Consider the following 17953-nt stretch of genomic DNA (forward strand, 5'->3'; position numbering starts at 1 on the left):
TAAATCTAAAGATTCCTTAAGAAAGGAAAAAAAAAAAAAAAAGATAACATTTGGAAGAAGGAGATTAAGAAAATCTCTCTTTCTAATCAGAACTAGCATATTCACTATTTTGGAGGACTGCTTTTCAGAAAGTCTCCTGAATTATTCTACAGATATACTACTATTTTTTTTTCCTCCCCCAACGGTCTCATTTTTTTTCCTTATAAATGATATGACACCCCAGAGAGGTATTCATGTTCCAAGTTCCTGGGGATAGCAGACAGCCCTTTGTCACACCACCAGGCAGTCTGCAGAGCTCCCACTCCTTGCCAAATTCCAGTCAATGGGATTCCACAGCACTTCTGAAGTAAAATACACCCATAACTGCATTGCTGGATCACAGCCAGCGTACTTAGCACCATCCTAAATTGCGTTCTGTGCTTGTAACAATGGATTTATCATCCATATGGCACTGCACAGGCTCAAATCCCTGTTTAAAAAAAGTCAAGAACCTAATCTCTACAAATCCAGTGGATTAGCTCTGCACTCAGGGTAGGTGCTACACTTCACATGCGAAGGAAGAACTAATTGTCACTTCTGACATGATTTTACTATTTCTATGTAACTCCAATAATGGCTCATAAACTTGGTACTGAAATGAACAGGCTGCCTTTTTTTTTTTTTTTAATATATGAAGAACTTTTTCTGATGGCCAAAGCTATCAGTGGACATCCCATTCTCATCATCTCACTTTGGATTTGATATAGAAAGAACGCTGTAATAGGAGTGCAGTTTCAGTCTATTCTTATCTAATAAATAAGACTTAGATAGGAGAATTTAGGTCCACAATTTCAGGCCTCCCCTCCACACATTTGCAAGACCAGAAGGAAGCACCAGAGAAGAGGAAATGGGCTGCAAAGTGATGACTTCACAGACTTTGGGGCTGTGATTTATAACACAGGAAAACAAAGCAACCGCCATTAAAACAAACAAATGAAAAAAAAAGGAACTTCTGAGGTTTCACTTACAACTTCCTGCTGCAATTGACACACCTGCAAGTTCTCATCACAGTAGTAAACAAGAACATTATTCTTTAGCGAGTGCGATATTGTTTTTATGAATGCATACATGCATACACAGATTAAATAAGAGAATTACAAAGCCTGTAATGTTTTATGAAATAAGAGAATAGAGGTTCTTTGTACAGTATAATTTCAGACCTCACTTGCACATGCTAGGATTCAGCACACGGCCATACACTTCCCCTCTTCCTCCCCATAAATTGGGGTTCTGCCATTCCCACAGCTGTGCCCTCCTGCTACAGCCTGCCATCTTCCACATCCTCTTCCAATACCACCTCTTCGGCTTTTCCAGTGTCAGTGCAAGTAACTTCCTTTTCTGCGACAGAACCAGGAGAACAAAGCATCAGGAAGAGTGAAGCTCTGTGAAGATGCAGAATGCAGATTTTCAGCTGCCGCCTGCATTAAGCTGCTGATGCCAAAGAAGCCAACAGTAGGTGAGCATTCCCACTACCACAGAGCTCTTCACAAACCTGCGGCTGAGTCCTGCCACCTGTAACCACTTCCACCAGCAGCAGCAGAGCATGCCCCTCATCCACACAGGCACCACATGCTCCAGGCTTCAGCCTAAGCTTCTCTGTGCTGTTACAAGCTGGCCATGTGTCTGCAGAGCGCAGCTGTTCCAGAGGTATGGTACAAACCAGGCCTCACAAACAGCAGAAAGGCCTGCATACACGTGCTTAGCCTGAGAAAGTACAGATCTTTCACCTCCCCAAACCCACTGCTCGTTTACCCTCATCTCCAAGAGAGGAAGCAGCGTGATGAGGGGTTCGGTTTTTTCATCAGCTCTGATCATCAGTCCTTGCAGATGAGGCGATAGCTGTGAAGTCACTCACAGGCCAGTCCTGGGTTACCAAGCAACACCTGCCTGCACCACAGCTACTGTATTACTTGGTGCCTTCAAAATACTTTGTAGTTAACTTATATCTAGCAGTGCTACATTTACACTAACCCCAGGAATTCCTACTTCTCCCAGTGCCTACAAAACCACTATTTACACAGTGCAGACACTGACACAAGGCAGCAGATGGTTTCTTTTGGGGACTCCAGTTCCACTGAACTACAAGGCAGGTTGTTCCTCCTCAAGCAGCCAGCACTGCTATCCTAGGACAAATTATTCTGGCCTATCAGATTTCACAGCTGTCTTTTCAGCTCTGCTTTTACCAACACTGCATATCTCAGAGCCATAGCCAGGAGCAAAGCATGTCAGACAGCTAATCACTAAGCAGAAAAGCACATCCATAGACACAGGTATATAGACACTTACATGAAAGAGACTATGTAGGTAGCTGTGCATGGATCAGTTTTTGTGTAGAACGTCTCTACACAAGAATCACACAGCTGATAAGTAAACACGAGCAGCTAGTATGCATTGTGTTTAGAAGTATATAGAAAATACATGTAAAATATAACAGGAGATCAAGGTGGAATTATTTTTTACTATTCCAGGACATACATCAACTTTTAGAACAGATCCATTTTCAGTACTTTGTGATTCCCTGCCCTCAGCTGCTTCATTTTTTTCCCAGATTTATCTGGTTTTAGAACATTACTGTGCCTTTTCTGTGGTTTGATATAATGTGCAGAAGGTTCAATGGAACGATTAACCAGTTAGTAAGAGGGAGCAATGCTCATTTAGTAAATGTCACATGTAGGAGAACTGATAAAGCTTTACAAAATATGTCTAGGGATACAACATGGAACATTTAAAAACAAGATCCGTGAGACAAGCTAGAAGTACTTACCAGACTAATAGCCTCACATACACAAAAACATCATCATCAAAACAAATATTTAAATGTGGGCAAGTTTTTCTTCTTGCAGTGTTTTGTACATTCTCTCAGTGGGAGTCTTCCTATGAAAAGGAAAAAACTTGGTGGTAGACACTAAACTAAGCTGAAACCTTGAGAACATTTAATGGATAAGAATTGAGACTGAAAATCTAAAATGCTACAAATCCAACTTGAGCTCTACCCCTTCAGAAAGGGGATCAGCATTCCCCTTGTTCAGCAGGGCACAGGAGCTGACAAGTCTGCTCTCTCATTTCTAACAATTTTTAAATGTTACAGCTATCAAGTTTTGAGGACATCCAGTTATCAAGTCTCTCTACATACAGGAAATATTGTTTTAGATTTTAACTTCAGTATCTGTGCTCTTTTTAGTCAGGAAGTCAATGCCTAGTTTTAGGTTATCTCATCTACTAGAGAAAATGACAAACTTTAAAACAAAAAACAAAAAAAAACTTTCCATAAACCAAGCCAAACAACAACCAATCAACCCACCACCTCTTTGTCATCCTTTTATGTCTTTGGTAGCGCTCTGCCTAACTCTTCTTGATTCTTTTGTGGCTTACATAGACATAGTTACAGTTAGTTTTTCAGACTGTAACACAAATGGTGTCAAAAGGACGTTTTCGTGCAGCTTGAAAAGTGTTATTGCAATGAAGATTTAGATGCACAACTTCAGATAAGACATATGCTGGTAGAAAAACAATATACAGAAGAAAACTGGAAAATTACCCTTTGACATCTGGGCTAGAAATGTTTCACACTGTGATGGAAATGTTAGATTTCCTAAAACATCTCCTACATCGTGAGAGGAGAAAGAGAAGACAAGAGACAGCACACAGACTAACCTGCCATTCTGTTAATCATGCTGCCAGCCCTCTTGGGTTCAGATTGCCCTTCATTCCTGGTGAGTTCCCTGAAGCTTAGCAATGCTACAGTGGACCTCTCAATCTCTCTGTCTCACTATTCCTTTCAGCACAAAGAACTGAATATTCCTTCAAGAACTGCTTGGAGTATCAGGCTCCTGTGTCACAGCACCTGACTCTCAATCATCAGCTTCTACACCAAAAACAGAGGTTCACTCACTGCCATTAGTTCTGCTCCATTCCAGGTCAGAAAAGTGGTTACTTACTTTATCTTCTCGAGGGTTTGTTTGTTTGTTTTTGCCTGTAAGGATTTATATTACTACAAGTCAACACAAATCCCTAACCACCTCATGCAGTACTGTGTAGTCATCTCCATGTTACAATTAGGCAAAAATTCAAACTGATCTTTATCAAGCCATTGTGGCTAGCTACAAGGTCTTTCTTGCTCTTTCACTCAATTTTGAGATTGCATGGGGAAAACAATTCTAATATAAGGTAGAAATTAGAAGGAGAATAGGCAGAATTCGTCAAATACAGGACAGATGATAGTAGAGAGGACTTGAGATCACAAATAGCACTGGCAGAAAGCTAACACAAGATGGAAATTTACTTCATGGGATCATCATCAAGGTACAAAGTCAAGTATAAATCCCAACTCGTGCTTTCAAATGTGAGATACTCAGATAAGGCTGCTTTAAACAAAATAATCAGGATTTCACTGTGCAGAGAAAACTTTCACCCTTAATTAAATTGACATGCATAAAATCAATGCATACAGGATCTTTAGGCTGCACTCTTAAGCAAGTCTGAAAAGACTGATTCTTTAAGGACTCTAAGCTATTAAGAGCACAGCATAGTGTACTAAAGAAGGCCAACAAGTATTCAGGTATACAAGCACCAGGCATCGGAGGTCCTCCATTACACACACACATGCACACAAAAGTGTTTATGTTGGTTTTTAAAAACAAAGCAGCCTGGTGAAGGTGGGTGATGAAAATTAAGGATTTCATAATTCAACCCTCTCCAAACTTTTAGGTAACTTTGAAATCATTATTAAAATATATTTTTCTCTCTTGAAATATGCCCGTGAATCTTCTAATTCTTGAAAGAAGTTTGCTTAGCTACTAAATCAGCTGTGCTGCCTAGTCAGTTCAGCTAACTTGCTTAGGAGAGAATCATTTATCTTCTGAGTGTATATACATTGTAATTTGCCTCTATGTCCATGAAATAGGGAAATATTAAAACAAAAAATCACCGCAACACAGAATGAGAGGAGACCAGCAACCTACAGAACAGTAGCCAAAGATGGAAAAAAATCTACACGAAAACAAGTACTTTAGTCCTAATAACAAAACAAACAAACAAGCCACCAACTCAAAAAGCCAGAGTCTTAAATCTCTGGCCCTGCAGATTCCTTGCATGGTGTTTCTTTAAGGACTTGTCTTATCTTTTTTGGCTTTGTTCTTGAGGCAGGGGAAGGAAGGAGGGGTACAGTCCCTTCCCATCTTCCAGCCTGTCACGGAATTAACTGGATCAGTTTATGCCCGTGACAGGGGGCAGTAGGCCCCTGCCCTCCCCACCCCCCACCTGGGCCCACAAAATGGGAAGGAAGGGGGAAAAGGAAAGAAACAGCGGCAACAATCTATGGAGGTAAACTTATTTTACTAACTATGATATCGGAATACAAAATAATACAATATAATACAATCTAATTGAAATTGAGACTAATGAATGAAATAAGATATGAGAGAGAGTTCCCGAGACCGAGTCAAACCTGAAAAAGCTTGGAACGGCTAGGAAAGCACCTCCAGCACCCACTGCCAGGCAGTAAGAGACCGCCCCCCCCGGAAGGGTCAGATCCCGTGACTTCCGCAATGTATAGGGATAGGTACGTAGAGTTAGAACATTAACACTTCCAGTACACGATGTTTTGATGTTGAATACTGAAAGTCAAATAAGCAAAAACCAAAACCATGACATTCCACCCCTTATTCTACATCACTACATCACGCTTAATATATATATATATATACACACACATATGCAAACAAACAAAATGATTACAAATGCATCACACGCACACGTCTATATACATGGAATTACTGTCTGCACTCCCCCAACATCAAATTTCCTTGTGGTACACATTGAACATCCCCATTTTCCTGCATTACCCACCAAGTGGATCCAGGTCCCTGGGCAAAAACAGTACCGCGGAGAGGTCTGCCCTTTCCAGAAGCTGGAAGAACCCAAACTGCTTTTCCCAACATGCTCTTTACGTGTACAACAGGGACCTTATCTCCCTCTACGGTATGTAGAGAGCTGGATTGGGTAGGACCATCACGATTGATAGATCCTCTGGTATTGACTAACCAGGTGGCTTCTGCCAAATGCTTCTCCCAGTGCTTAAATGTTCCGCCACCCATTGCTTTCAGCATTGTTTTTAACAACCCATTGTATCGTTCGATTTTACCAGAAGCTGGTGCATGATAGGGAATATGGTAAATCCACTCAATGCCATGATCTTTGGCCCAAGTATTTACAAGAGAATTTTTGAAATGAGTCCCATTATCTGACTCAATTCTTTCTGGGGTGCCATGTCGCCAAAGGACTTGTTTCTCAAGACCTAATATGGTGTTTCGGGCGGTAGCATGGGGTACTGCATATGTTTCAAGCCACCCAGTGGTCGCCTCTACCATGGTAAGCACATAACACTTACCACTGCGGGATCGTGGCAAGGTGATATAATCAACCTGCCATGCCTCCCCATATTTATACTTTTGCCATCGTCCTTCCTCCCAGAGTGGTTTCATCTTCTTGGCTTGTTTGATTATAGCACATGTTTCACAGTCATGAATAACCTGTGCAATAGCATCCACAGTTAAGTCCACCCCTCGGTCTCTAGCCCACTTATATGTTGCATCTCTCCCCTGATGGCCCGAGGTCTCATGAGCCCACCGAGCTAGAAATAATTCACCCTTGTTCTGCCAGTCCAGGTCTATCTGAGCCACCTCAATTTTGGCAGCTCGGTCCACCTGGTGGTTATTTTGCTGTTCTTCAGTAGCCCGTCTTTTGGGCACATGAGCATCTACATGGCGCACCTTCACGACCATATTCTTTGTTCGGGCAGCAATATCTTTCCACAGTTCAGCAGCCCAAATAGGTTTACCCCTTCTTTGCCAGTTATTTTGCTCCCACTGCTGTAACCACCCCCACAAAGCATTTGCCACCATCCACGAGTCAGTGTAAAGATAAAGCATTGGCCACCTCTCCCGTTCAGCCACATCCAAGGCCAGTTGGACAGCCTTTACCTCTGCAAATTGGCTTGATTCTCCTTTCCCTTCAGTGGCCTCTGCAACTTGTCGTGTGGGGCTCCACACAGCAGATTTCCATCTGCGATGCTTTCCCACAATACGACACGATCCATCAGTGAACAGGGCATACTTTCTTTCATTTTCTGGTAATTCGTTGTATGGTGGGGCCTCTTTAGCTCGTGATACTTCTTCTGCTGGTGTTCCAAACTTTTTACCCTCAGGCCAGTCCATGATGACCTCTAGGATTCCTGGACGGCTGAGGTTCCCCATCCGCGCTCTTTGCGTAATCAACGCAATCCACTTACTCCAAGTGGCATCAGTTGCGTGATGGGTAGGGGGAACCTTTCCTTTAAACATCCAGTTCAACACTGGTAGTCGAGGTGCCAGAAGGAGCTGTGTTTCAGTACCGACCACTTCAGAAGCAGCCCGAACCCCCTCGTACGCAGCTAAGATCTCCTTCTCAGTTGGAGTGTAGCCCTCTTCCGACCCCTTGTAGGCCCGACTCCAGAATCCCAGGGGTCGGCCTCGGGTCTCTCCTGAGGCTCTCTGCCACAAACTCCAAGTGGGACCTTTCTCTCCAGCAGCAGTGTAGAGGATGTTCTTTATATCCTGCCCTGTCCGTACTGGCCCTAAGGCCACGGCACGGGCTATCTCCTGTTTAATCTGTTCAAAAGCCTGCTGCTGCTCGGGGCCCCATGTAAACTCATTCTTCATTCGCGTCACATGATAAAGGGGGCTTACAATGAAGCTATAGTTTGGAACATGCATTCTCCAAAAGCCCACTACACCCAAAAAAGATTGTGTCTCTTTCTTACTAGTGGGTGGAGACATAGCGGTGATTTTGTTGATCACATCTGTCGGGATGTGACGACGGCCATCTTGCCACTTTATACCTAGGAACTGAATCTCCTGAGCAGGTCCTTTCACTTTGCTCCGCTTAACAGCAAAACCAGCACGCAGAAGAATCTGGATTATTCGCTCTCCTTTTGTGAAGACTTCTTCTGCTGTATCACCCCACACAACGATATCATCAATGTACTGCAAGTGCTCAGGGGCACTGCCCTGTTCTAATGCAGTTTGGATCAACCCGTGGCAAATGGTTGGGCTGTGTTTCCACCCCTGGGGCAAACGGTTCCAAGTATACTGAACACCCCTCCAGGTGAAAGCAAACTGTGGCCTACATTCTTTGGCCAAAGGAATGGAGAAAAAGGCATTAGCAATGTCAATGGTGGCATACCATTTGGCTGCTTTTGATTCCAGTTCATACTGGAGTTCTAACATGTCCGGCACAGCAGCACTCAGTGGGGGTGTGACCTCATTCAGGCCACGGTAGTCCACCGTCAGCCTCCATTCTCCGCTGGCTTTACGCACTGGCCATATGGGGCTGTTAAAAGGCGAGTGAGTTTTGCTGATCACTCCCTGACTCTCTAGTTGACGAATCAACTTATGAATGGGGAGCAAGGAATCCCTGTTGGTGCGGTACTGCCGTCTGTGCACCGTTTTTGTAGCAATTGGTACCTGTTGCTCTTTTACTTGTAGCAGTCCCACAACAGACGGATCTTCTGACAGGCCAGGCAAAACAGACAGCTGCTTAATGTTGTTTGTGTCTATAGCAGCTATTCCAAAGGCCCATCGATACCCCTTAGGATCCTTGAAATGCCCCCTTCTGAGGTAATCAATACCAAGTATACATGGAGCCCCTGGACCAGTCACAATAGGGTGCTTTTGCCAGTTCCTACCAGTGAGGCTTATCTCGGCCTCCAACACAGTCAATTCTTGAGAGCCCCCAGTCACTCCAGAAATATGGATTGATTCTGTCCCTTCATAAGTCGAGGGCATCAGAGTGCACTGTGCACCAGTATCCACCAATGCCTTATATTTCAGTGGTTCTGATGTGCCAGGCCATCGAATCCACACAGTCCAATAAACTCTATTATCCCTTTCCCCCCCCTGACTGAGGGCAGGGCCCCTCTATTCATTACCTGTGGTAACCGGAGCAACTGCACTGGCAGTTGATCTGCTTTGTAATTCTCTCACCCGTGCTCGTAGTACATGAGTAGCTTGGTCGTGCCACTTCCTCATGTCTTCTCCATGGTCACGTAAGTAACGCCACAAGGCAAGTCGCGATGTAGGATTCCTTCCTGGAGCTGGAGAGCGTTTGCCTCTAACAGCTGAGATTTTTGATTTTGCACCTGAGAAGGAGGGTTCATCGTCTTTAGTTAGTTCAATCCGTATTAGTTTCATCAGCTCCTTCAGTAGACTCTTTTGACTATTCTGATCTTCATCAAGCGTTTCTGATACTTCTACAGGTTTGTCACGATTCATCAGTGAAGACATTTGCTCTCGCATTTCATTCAGTTGCTCCGTCATTTGTGAGATGGCGGCGATGGCGGCGCGAGTTGGGGGTAGCTGTTGTTCATAGCTTTGGAGCATAAGAATCAATTCATAAACTAAGGGGCTTCTCTGTTGGTCCTGGTATCTGTCAGATGCTGCCAATAGTGCAGAGGCGTATCTGGCTGGTGCTGTTGATGTGAGTTGCTGCCACATTTCACGCGTTGTTCTCACTCTCTCAGGGTCATGGCCTTGTGGGTCGTTAAAAACACAGTTTGGGTCATACAACATTTCCACCACGGCTATTTCCCTCAAATACTGGATACCCTGTTCAACTGTATCCCATCTTTTCGTCACAGGCTTCAAGCCACTTTTGAAGGGGTACTTCTCCTTCACGGCTGTTAATACTCGTTCCCAGAGGGAGGCAGCCCCATCCAGACATCGACTAATTCCTCTGTCAATAGCTGGATCTCTGGCAATGGCTCCTAATTGGCGAGCTTCGTTACCATCTAGAGACAAGCTACTGGCCCCGTCGTCCCAACAGCGAACTAACCAGGAAACGATAGTTTCATTTGGGCGCCGTATAAATTCCTTTCTTGAGCCTTGGATTTCAGTCATCTTCAGAGGCCGACGAGTAGTAATAGAAACTTCCTCTTCATCACTCTCTTCTGCATGTCTCTTAGTTTTTCCTTTTGCCTTTCTTGATGTTGGTGGTTTCGAGGAGGGCCCCTCACCTGGATCTTCCTCCACCTCCTCCTCCTCCTCTTCTTCTTTTTTCCGTTCTAGACGCGAGGACACTCGTTTCCATTTCTTGCCCTCCACAGGGGCAACTGATATTGTTACTGGTGTCTCCTGTAATTGATCAGATTTGACTTTCCCTTTGGCTTGAACCTCAGCTCGGAAACTCTCTCTCTCCAAAACAGTATTATATATGGCACGGTAAGCACAAGCCAAACCCCAAATAAGTTGTACCTCCTTAGATTTACCTGAGCCGCACTGCCCCTGTTCCAAATACTGGCTAAGTTTCTGGGGATCCCACAGGTGCTCAAGAGTGAAATCCCATGACATTGCGGGTCCCCATGCTTCTAAGATTTTTCCTAAACCTCTCCATATTCCCTGCCAGTCAGCATTCTCTGGTTCTGGAGGAGACTCCTTCTGCTTACTATTCCTGTATTGGAATACATTCAGGGAGAGTGATATGAACAGGACTGTTACGACCACAAGCATGAGAGTTAACTCAGCATTGGAAAAGCGTCTGATAAACCAAAAGGAAAACCTGGAAACTGGTTTGAACATCGTGTGGTTTGTAAAATTAGCTATTCCATCTGGGATGTAGTTGCTTGTGAAATTAGTCATTCCATCCGGGATGCAAGTGTCAAAATTCGTATTAAACATTGCATATAGGTACCAAGATAGGTACCATACAGGCGTCTCCGTCAGTGCCCGTATGTAGTTATATACGTACACCATTCCACAACAAGTAAAGATGACATTGATGATTCGCCAGTAGGTCGCGAGAAACACCATAGCTTTTAATCCCTTACTCAGCGTTTCCACGAAAAAGAGTGGGTTCATCGCTGGTTTCTGCTCAAAAAGGGTTAATGAATTGAAACTAACAAGAGGGGGGGGGAAAGGAAAAAAAGGCACTACCCAGACTAAGCAGTGCTCAAAGTTTACAAATATCCCAGAATACTGGCAGTACGCCTGGTCTTTCAAGGTCAAGTTTCCCAGCACAAAACCTGAACTACTGATAATGCTCCCTAACGAAGCTCTCTAAGAGCAGAGAGCGAGATTTGTTCTAAGAGCCAAAAAGCAAAAACCAAAAACAAAAGGCAGCTATGCCCGCATTCTCCACCAAAATCTGTCACGGAATTAACTGGATCAGTTTATGCCCGTGACAGGGGGCAGTAGGCCCCTGCCCTCCCCACCCCCCACCTGGGCCCACAAAATGGGAAGGAAGGGGGAAAAGGAAAGAAACAGCGGCAACAATCTATGGAGGTAAACTTATTTTACTAACTATGATATCGGAATACAAAATAATACAATATAATACAATCTAATTGAAATTGAGACTAATGAATGAAATAAGATATGAGAGAGAGTTCCCGAGACCGAGTCAAACCTGAAAAAGCTTGGAACGGCTAGGAAAGCACCTCCAGCACCCACTGCCAGGCAGTAAGAGACCGCCCCCCCCGGAAGGGTCAGATCCCGTGACTTCCGCAATGTATAGGGATAGGTACGTAGAGTTAGAACATTAACACTTCCAGTACACGATGTTTTGATGTTGAATACTGAAAGTCAAATAAGCAAAAACCAAAACCATGACACAGCCTCTGTACAACATGAGGTTGCATTGCAGGGGAAAGTATACTTGTACTGCTGCAGAGAAGAATGATTCCCTTCAGGAACTAGATACAACAGTTTCCTGTCCAATGAACACTTCCTCCCTTATGTCCTACATAGGTCAAGCTAGCAGACAGATCACTATTCTCAGCTGTCACTTGCCATCAGAAAACCTCAAACAGATAAACAAAGTGTGAATACTTTGTTTGCATTACCTTAAGGCTATCAGATGGAGTTTCCTGTTAATACGTATTTGTTCCAACTGTAAGGCAAAGTACAGTTGGTGCTTCCTGAAGGAAACAATGGCATAATTTTTAACCATCTCCTTGACTTGTTGTCAAAGAAATACTATCTTCCAGCTCTGGCATGGGAAAGTAGTTTTGTTTTACAAGGCAAATAATATACAATACATGGTAGTCTAATACTAATAAAAACAAGTTAGCTATACAGCTAATAAGAAGGTTTCTATCACACTTACTTGGCCCTTGTGGGAGATTAGAGTCTGTAAAAATAATTTAAATTATGGGCAGCGTACCAAAGCACAAAGGACACAATGAATCAAAAGTCATTAGGACACAGCACCAGAATTATTGCAGGAAAGGCCTTGGCAAAGGGTATGATTGCAGTAGAAATGCAAACCAGATGTCAAGGTGCTTCAAGAGGAAAGGTTAACTGCCCACAAAAGCCATGTTATTGCATCCTGCAGCAGGGTATTGGTTCCTCTGAGAACAGGCACGGCTGAACAGGAAAAAGATGATAGGTGCGGTGTAAGAAGCTGGAAAAAATATAAGCTACATTAGAAACAAGCACATGACTTGAGATATTAACCACCAGAAGCTTTGTGGTGCAAAAGCTTCACCAGTACTCCTCAGACAGTTTGTTACAAGCTTCCAATATGCCTGATCACAAAAAAGCAACAAAAGCCACTGAAGGAACAAGTGCACATTCTCAGTTGGGAAAAGAGGTCAACCAGTACTAAAAACCTAAAGCATTTTTGCAATTGTTTTCACAGGCACATTAGACTTGGCAAGATAAAAACATCTTGTAGTGCTCTTACTTGAAGTCTAGAAAAGTACAAGTGAGAATAACGTAAAATAGTGAAATATTTTGTTATTCTTATGGTTTGACAAAACAGTACAGAACAAAAAAAGAAAAAATCTGATTTTTATGGCATTTTTGCTTGGAATAATGCTTACTGGCCAAAAGAGCAAGGAAAACACTTTTAGGAAACAGAGTTGGCATGCTGTTCTCATCCTCTACACAACCAGGCTTATCCACATCCTGTAGCAGCCCATCATTCAAAGCAAGGCCCTGAAATGTATCGCAAAAGAGTTCCTCTGCTATGTTTTACTTGCAGCTCTAACACTGCCCATTTCACGGTGAACACCAAATTCCACCTACGTTTGGTTTTAAGCATGCATTCAAGCCAAAGAGGAGCTGAAGCATCATAGAATCATAGAAGCGTGGCCTACTACACAGCTGAAAAGCCAAGTCTTTTGGTGACAGTGCCAGCAGAACAGGTGGCAAACCATCACTGCAAAGGGCCGTGCAGAGTTAACAGCCACAAGTGCAAGGAAAGCATGTGCAGCAGGTATGCTTGGCTCACATCTTCCTGAAGCCAAGGAACACTCGAAGTCACCCAGAAGCATGGTGCCAGGAGAGAATGCTGCAAAGTTTCTCTGAGGGAAACCACACTGAACGCACTACATGCTTGGGTGTTCCCAGAGGAGAGTGCAGGCAGAGCAAATTTGTATTTGAGGCTCAATCACCCATATTGCTTACAAAGTGCTGCAGCCAAGGTGGGGGCCAGGCATCTGCCTTATTTTACACAATAAGCAGACCTGGGCACGAACAAACACGAGTTGCAAGCACAGACTCAGGACAATAGATAAGTTGCACACCGCAGCTGAAAGCAAACATTTTGTTCTTACTGCAACAGAGAACTTTCCTTTAATTATCATCCCATTCTGGATAAGTTCTCATTTTAGTATGAAAGGAGGGTGGAAGATAGGAGAGGCGTGTTCTGAAAACTGAGTGCTACAGTACCAGCAAAACTTGTTTTCAAGGTGGAGTTCTATACAGTCAACGAGGGCTCTCTAGATCCCTTACAAGAAAAGTGTAAAAGCAGAATCAAGGCAACATTTTAAATAACATAATATCCAAATACAAATAGAAGGATGCAAAAAAACTCTCTACTTTTGTGCAAAACCCAGCTTCTGAAAAACTACCAGACATAGGCCATTGCTTTGCTGTTATCAACCCTATCAGTAAGTTTCCTAAATAGAATCTCATTGAAATTTACCACAGAAAAAGCTGCTCTTGTTGCAGCTCTTCTCCTCATTTCTTAATTACTTTCACAACAGTTGTACTACAAATCACTTTCCTACTTAAAAGGCCACTGTATTGTGCCTCCTAAAATATATGCATCTGATTTGCATGCTGAAGAGGGGGATGCTGCAATAAGCAAGATATGTTCTCAGAAAACAAAAGACAGCTATAGGTAAAGAGCTGTAAGCCTCTACAAAGTTGCAGTGGGCAAGTATGGCTACACAGCTCCTTTTTGTTATTGTTTTTGTTATTAATGTTGTTGTTGTGGTCTAAGAGTATAATACTGCAGAAAAACGGACTGGGTCAGCCTCTAGCCAAGTAAGAATGGTATCCTACCCCCAGAAGAGAAAAACAAGGCAGAAGAAATGAAGCAATATCCCCATGATTTAGGAGGCAGACAGCACCCCAGTGTTGTACAACCGATCTATTGGTGCACAAAAACTTTCAGGAACACAAATCAGGGCTTAATCCTTACATGTTCTACAAGGAAACAACTACGTTGTCAGTTCAATGAAAATCCTCTGTGACGGGAAATCAACATTGACATTTCTAACATAAATATACCCAGACTTAAGTATACAAATGGGGAAGAAATAATCATACTCTGTGCTACTGACCTGGATACTTACTCTGATCCATTCCCATCATCAACAAAGCAGTGTCAGACCTGAGCAACTTTGGCCTACCCCACCCAACCTCCCAAACACCATCCACACTCCTTTTTCCTGATACAACAGCATCGGAAAGAGGCTATCATCAGTGCCAGCAGGTAAGATGAAGACCGTGAGAAAGATTTGAAGCTGGGATAAGTACTCTCAAAGCCATTTTAATTATGACCCTCTCCTTTAATTACTTCTATCTGCAGCTGACAGGTGCTTTCAGAGAATTCAGTATTGCCTTCTCTTTTTAGCAAGTTGATAACATAAAATAGGGTCTTTATTAATTGATAAAAGTGGAAAAAAACGAGGCAAACTCTCAGGCATTAAATGGAAGATTCACGGGGCATAGAGCTTCTTTGCCTTCCCAGCCATATCCATCAAAGTACTGATTTGGGGAAAGGAGAAAAAGACCAAGTTCTAACAGGGTACTAGAAGAAAGCAGTGTAACTAAGATCAAAATCCTCTTCCCCTGAGAAAAAGTAATATCAAAAGAAAAGTGTACAGACCTGAATATTGGCTTCAATGCTTTGGAAACAATGGCTGCAATGTTGGATTATCACCAAGTTCGTGCCAGGTGGGTACCACAAATGCTCAAAGAAAAGCATCCTTGGATTGAAATTCCCTCTGGAGTTTGTTGTGCTATTCTCTTTCCCTGAGCTTGTAAAGAATTGTTCCAAAGCTGCATCATGTTAAGGCTATCAGTTGATGCTTCCATATAACATATAGTTAGATTCATCTTATTTCAGATGAAAGGTAAGCATGTAAGAGCTTGCTAAATTTGGGCTTCACGTAAGACAGAATCCAGTTCAAAACTTTGTGGAAGCAGCAGATGGGAACTGTGCTATGAAATTTAGTTGAGAATATTAAGATCTCTCAATATTTCTCATGCTTCTGATATACAAGACAGTCTGAGGACGAGGATGCAGCACATGGGAGACATTACACTGTGTAGTCTACTACTTCGGTGTTACCATGAACATTAAATGTACAGCTCTTAAAACTAAAGAACTTACAAAGAACATAGAGAACAAGTGCTTGCTAACAGCAAAGAAGAAATTTTTGAAAATAGTGATATAAGTCAAAAAGGCAAAAAAAAAAAGCAATAATTTAACATCATAACTGACTGAAATAGTAAGTGAAATGCCAAATATATAGAATTTGGTTCAGCTGAATGGAGGAAAAGCTAAAGTACATCTGCAAAATTAAAATGCCAAAAATATTGAGTTATTCAAATTCAGAACTAAAAAGGATTTTACTTCATTTAAATTTCATCAATACTCTGAGAATACAATGTGAAGTCACACTGCATATTGTTGCAGTTCCTGTGTTGTTGAATTTCTTTGTTGTTGCTGCTTTTTTTTTTTTTAAAGCATGAATATATGTAATTAAGTGTTTAGTTATTCTTCAACAATTAATAATCATAAAAATATATTTGTAATACATAAAATTACATATGGGCAGAAGCCTTTAAGAGATGCAAGCTTTGAAGGGCTCTCATTCCAGGAAGTCACAGTTCCATGGCCAAACTACCAGGAAATATAAAATGCTGATTTTCTGTCAAAGTTCAGTGCCCTTGAGATTAAGCTGCCATTTCATGCATATGTTTAGAAAGTGTCGTTAAAATGCATCGATATGATCTGACAGCATATTAAGAATATCCATTTGAATGACATATGACCTCATGCCGAAACTATGCTTTAAGATGCTATTCTTGGCCCTAAACTACTAGATATTTTAAATATTAACAACACTGCAGCAGCAGCCAAAACACCATGAAACTGCTGGGTCAAATACACCCATCTATGGTGATACCGCAGTCAATCCACATCCTTCTATGCATATAAATGGCTGTCAAGGTTGCCAATCATAATGTTCAATAATGCACTCTCTGGCAGCCATTCACTTTCCATCTATTTATTCATTTCACCTGCTTAATTTTCAGTCATGGGAATTTATTGTTTTGAACTCTAACCTATAGATTGTGGCAGTCATAACACTGGGGGTGGAGGGAGATGAAATCTGATGAGATAAACACTGTACCATAGAAACATATGTCTATAACACTTCTCTTCTTGCTTTGCATTTCAACAAATGAAGGCTTGCATGGTTACAATGAAAACTATTAAAATCAGCCTGACATTTTGAAGGTGCATCATGATTAAATCATTACAGTTCATGTGCATCAAGTAATCCACAAAGTCATTCTGTATAAGGAAGAGATTTCCATAATATATTTACCATTCAGAAGCTAAGCTGCAATTCTTTTAAATAGATTTACAACTTAAAGCACTGAGCCCTTTTTAACATGTATCTACAGTTATAGATCCTAATTGCTTTTGACCATTCTGTATCTACTAACTTTTCCTTAAAGAAGAGGCTAAGACATGCAGAACTCAGAACTTCAGAACAGAGCAGGAATTCCTTGCAGTCCACAGCAGCAGGTGGAGACAGTTGGGTTATTCTTTCTGTGCCTTAGTGACAAAACTCAACTTCCAATAATCATTACTGTTTTAAAAGATGTTAAGCACTTCAGAAGGTTTAGAAAACTAAAGAACACCAGTAATGCCAAACAGCATTTGAAGAAATTTCAATCTGAAGGACATCATTTGGTTAGGAACATTATTGAAATGGCACCTGTGCCATTGGAGAATACTGGTGGCTTTTTTTTAATGTAGTGTCACCTTCGTCAGTACAAACAAAAGCATTGTTCTGCTCGGAAAATCTTTGGCAGCAGATTTGGGAAAATAACAAAATATCTTTAACGTGCACCGCACTTAACATTTGTTTCATAACCTGATGAAGCAGAATTAATTTCTTGACCAGCCTACAGGATATGCTTAATTAAAGAAAAAAAAAAAGACTAAAAGTGTTCTGTTTCACCTTATGTGCTCTCCATTTTCCTCTCCTCAAGAAATTGTTTGGACAGATTGCTACTCTGGGCAGCCTGCGATCATACTGAACACAAGTAACTTAATACCAGCTATGGCCCTTGTATTTTTATGTTTCTTAAGAGATACCATGATTTTTTTTTAGACATTTCACAGATAATATTGTGGACAGTGACAGATTTTAACCATCTGCTACTCAAAGGCCCACAGGAGTTAAAGAAATAAAACTCAAAAATTTTGCGCCCAAGGCATCTTCACCATAAAACTATCACTTTTAAGAACAGAGGACTTGCCTACAAGTCCAAAAATAATCCAAAAATAAAGAATATGAAGACAGATAATTTATCAACCTCACATTTGTAGATTTCCTTTTATAGGCTTT

General features: G+C 42.0%; 2 protein-coding genes across 5 annotated transcripts in view; both read right to left on the bottom strand.

The window, feature by feature from the left end:
* KCNQ1 (potassium voltage-gated channel subfamily Q member 1) overlaps nt 1–17953 on the bottom strand; it is a 335168-nt gene that overhangs the window by 288867 nt on the left and 28348 nt on the right. The window lies entirely within an intron of this gene.
* LOC149917755 (uncharacterized) lies at nt 8986–11104 on the bottom strand. The gene has a single exon (XM_090140577.1). The coding sequence runs from the start codon at nt 10926–10928 to the stop codon at nt 8994–8996; it is 1935 nt and encodes a 644-aa protein (XP_089996703.1). The 5' UTR covers nt 10929–11104; the 3' UTR covers nt 8986–8993.

The sequence above is a fragment of the Phasianus colchicus genome, chromosome 5, assembly GCF_987193195.1.
Source record: "Phasianus colchicus chromosome 5, bPhaCol1.hap1.1, whole genome shotgun sequence".
NCBI lineage: Eukaryota > Metazoa > Chordata > Aves > Galliformes > Phasianidae > Phasianus > Phasianus colchicus.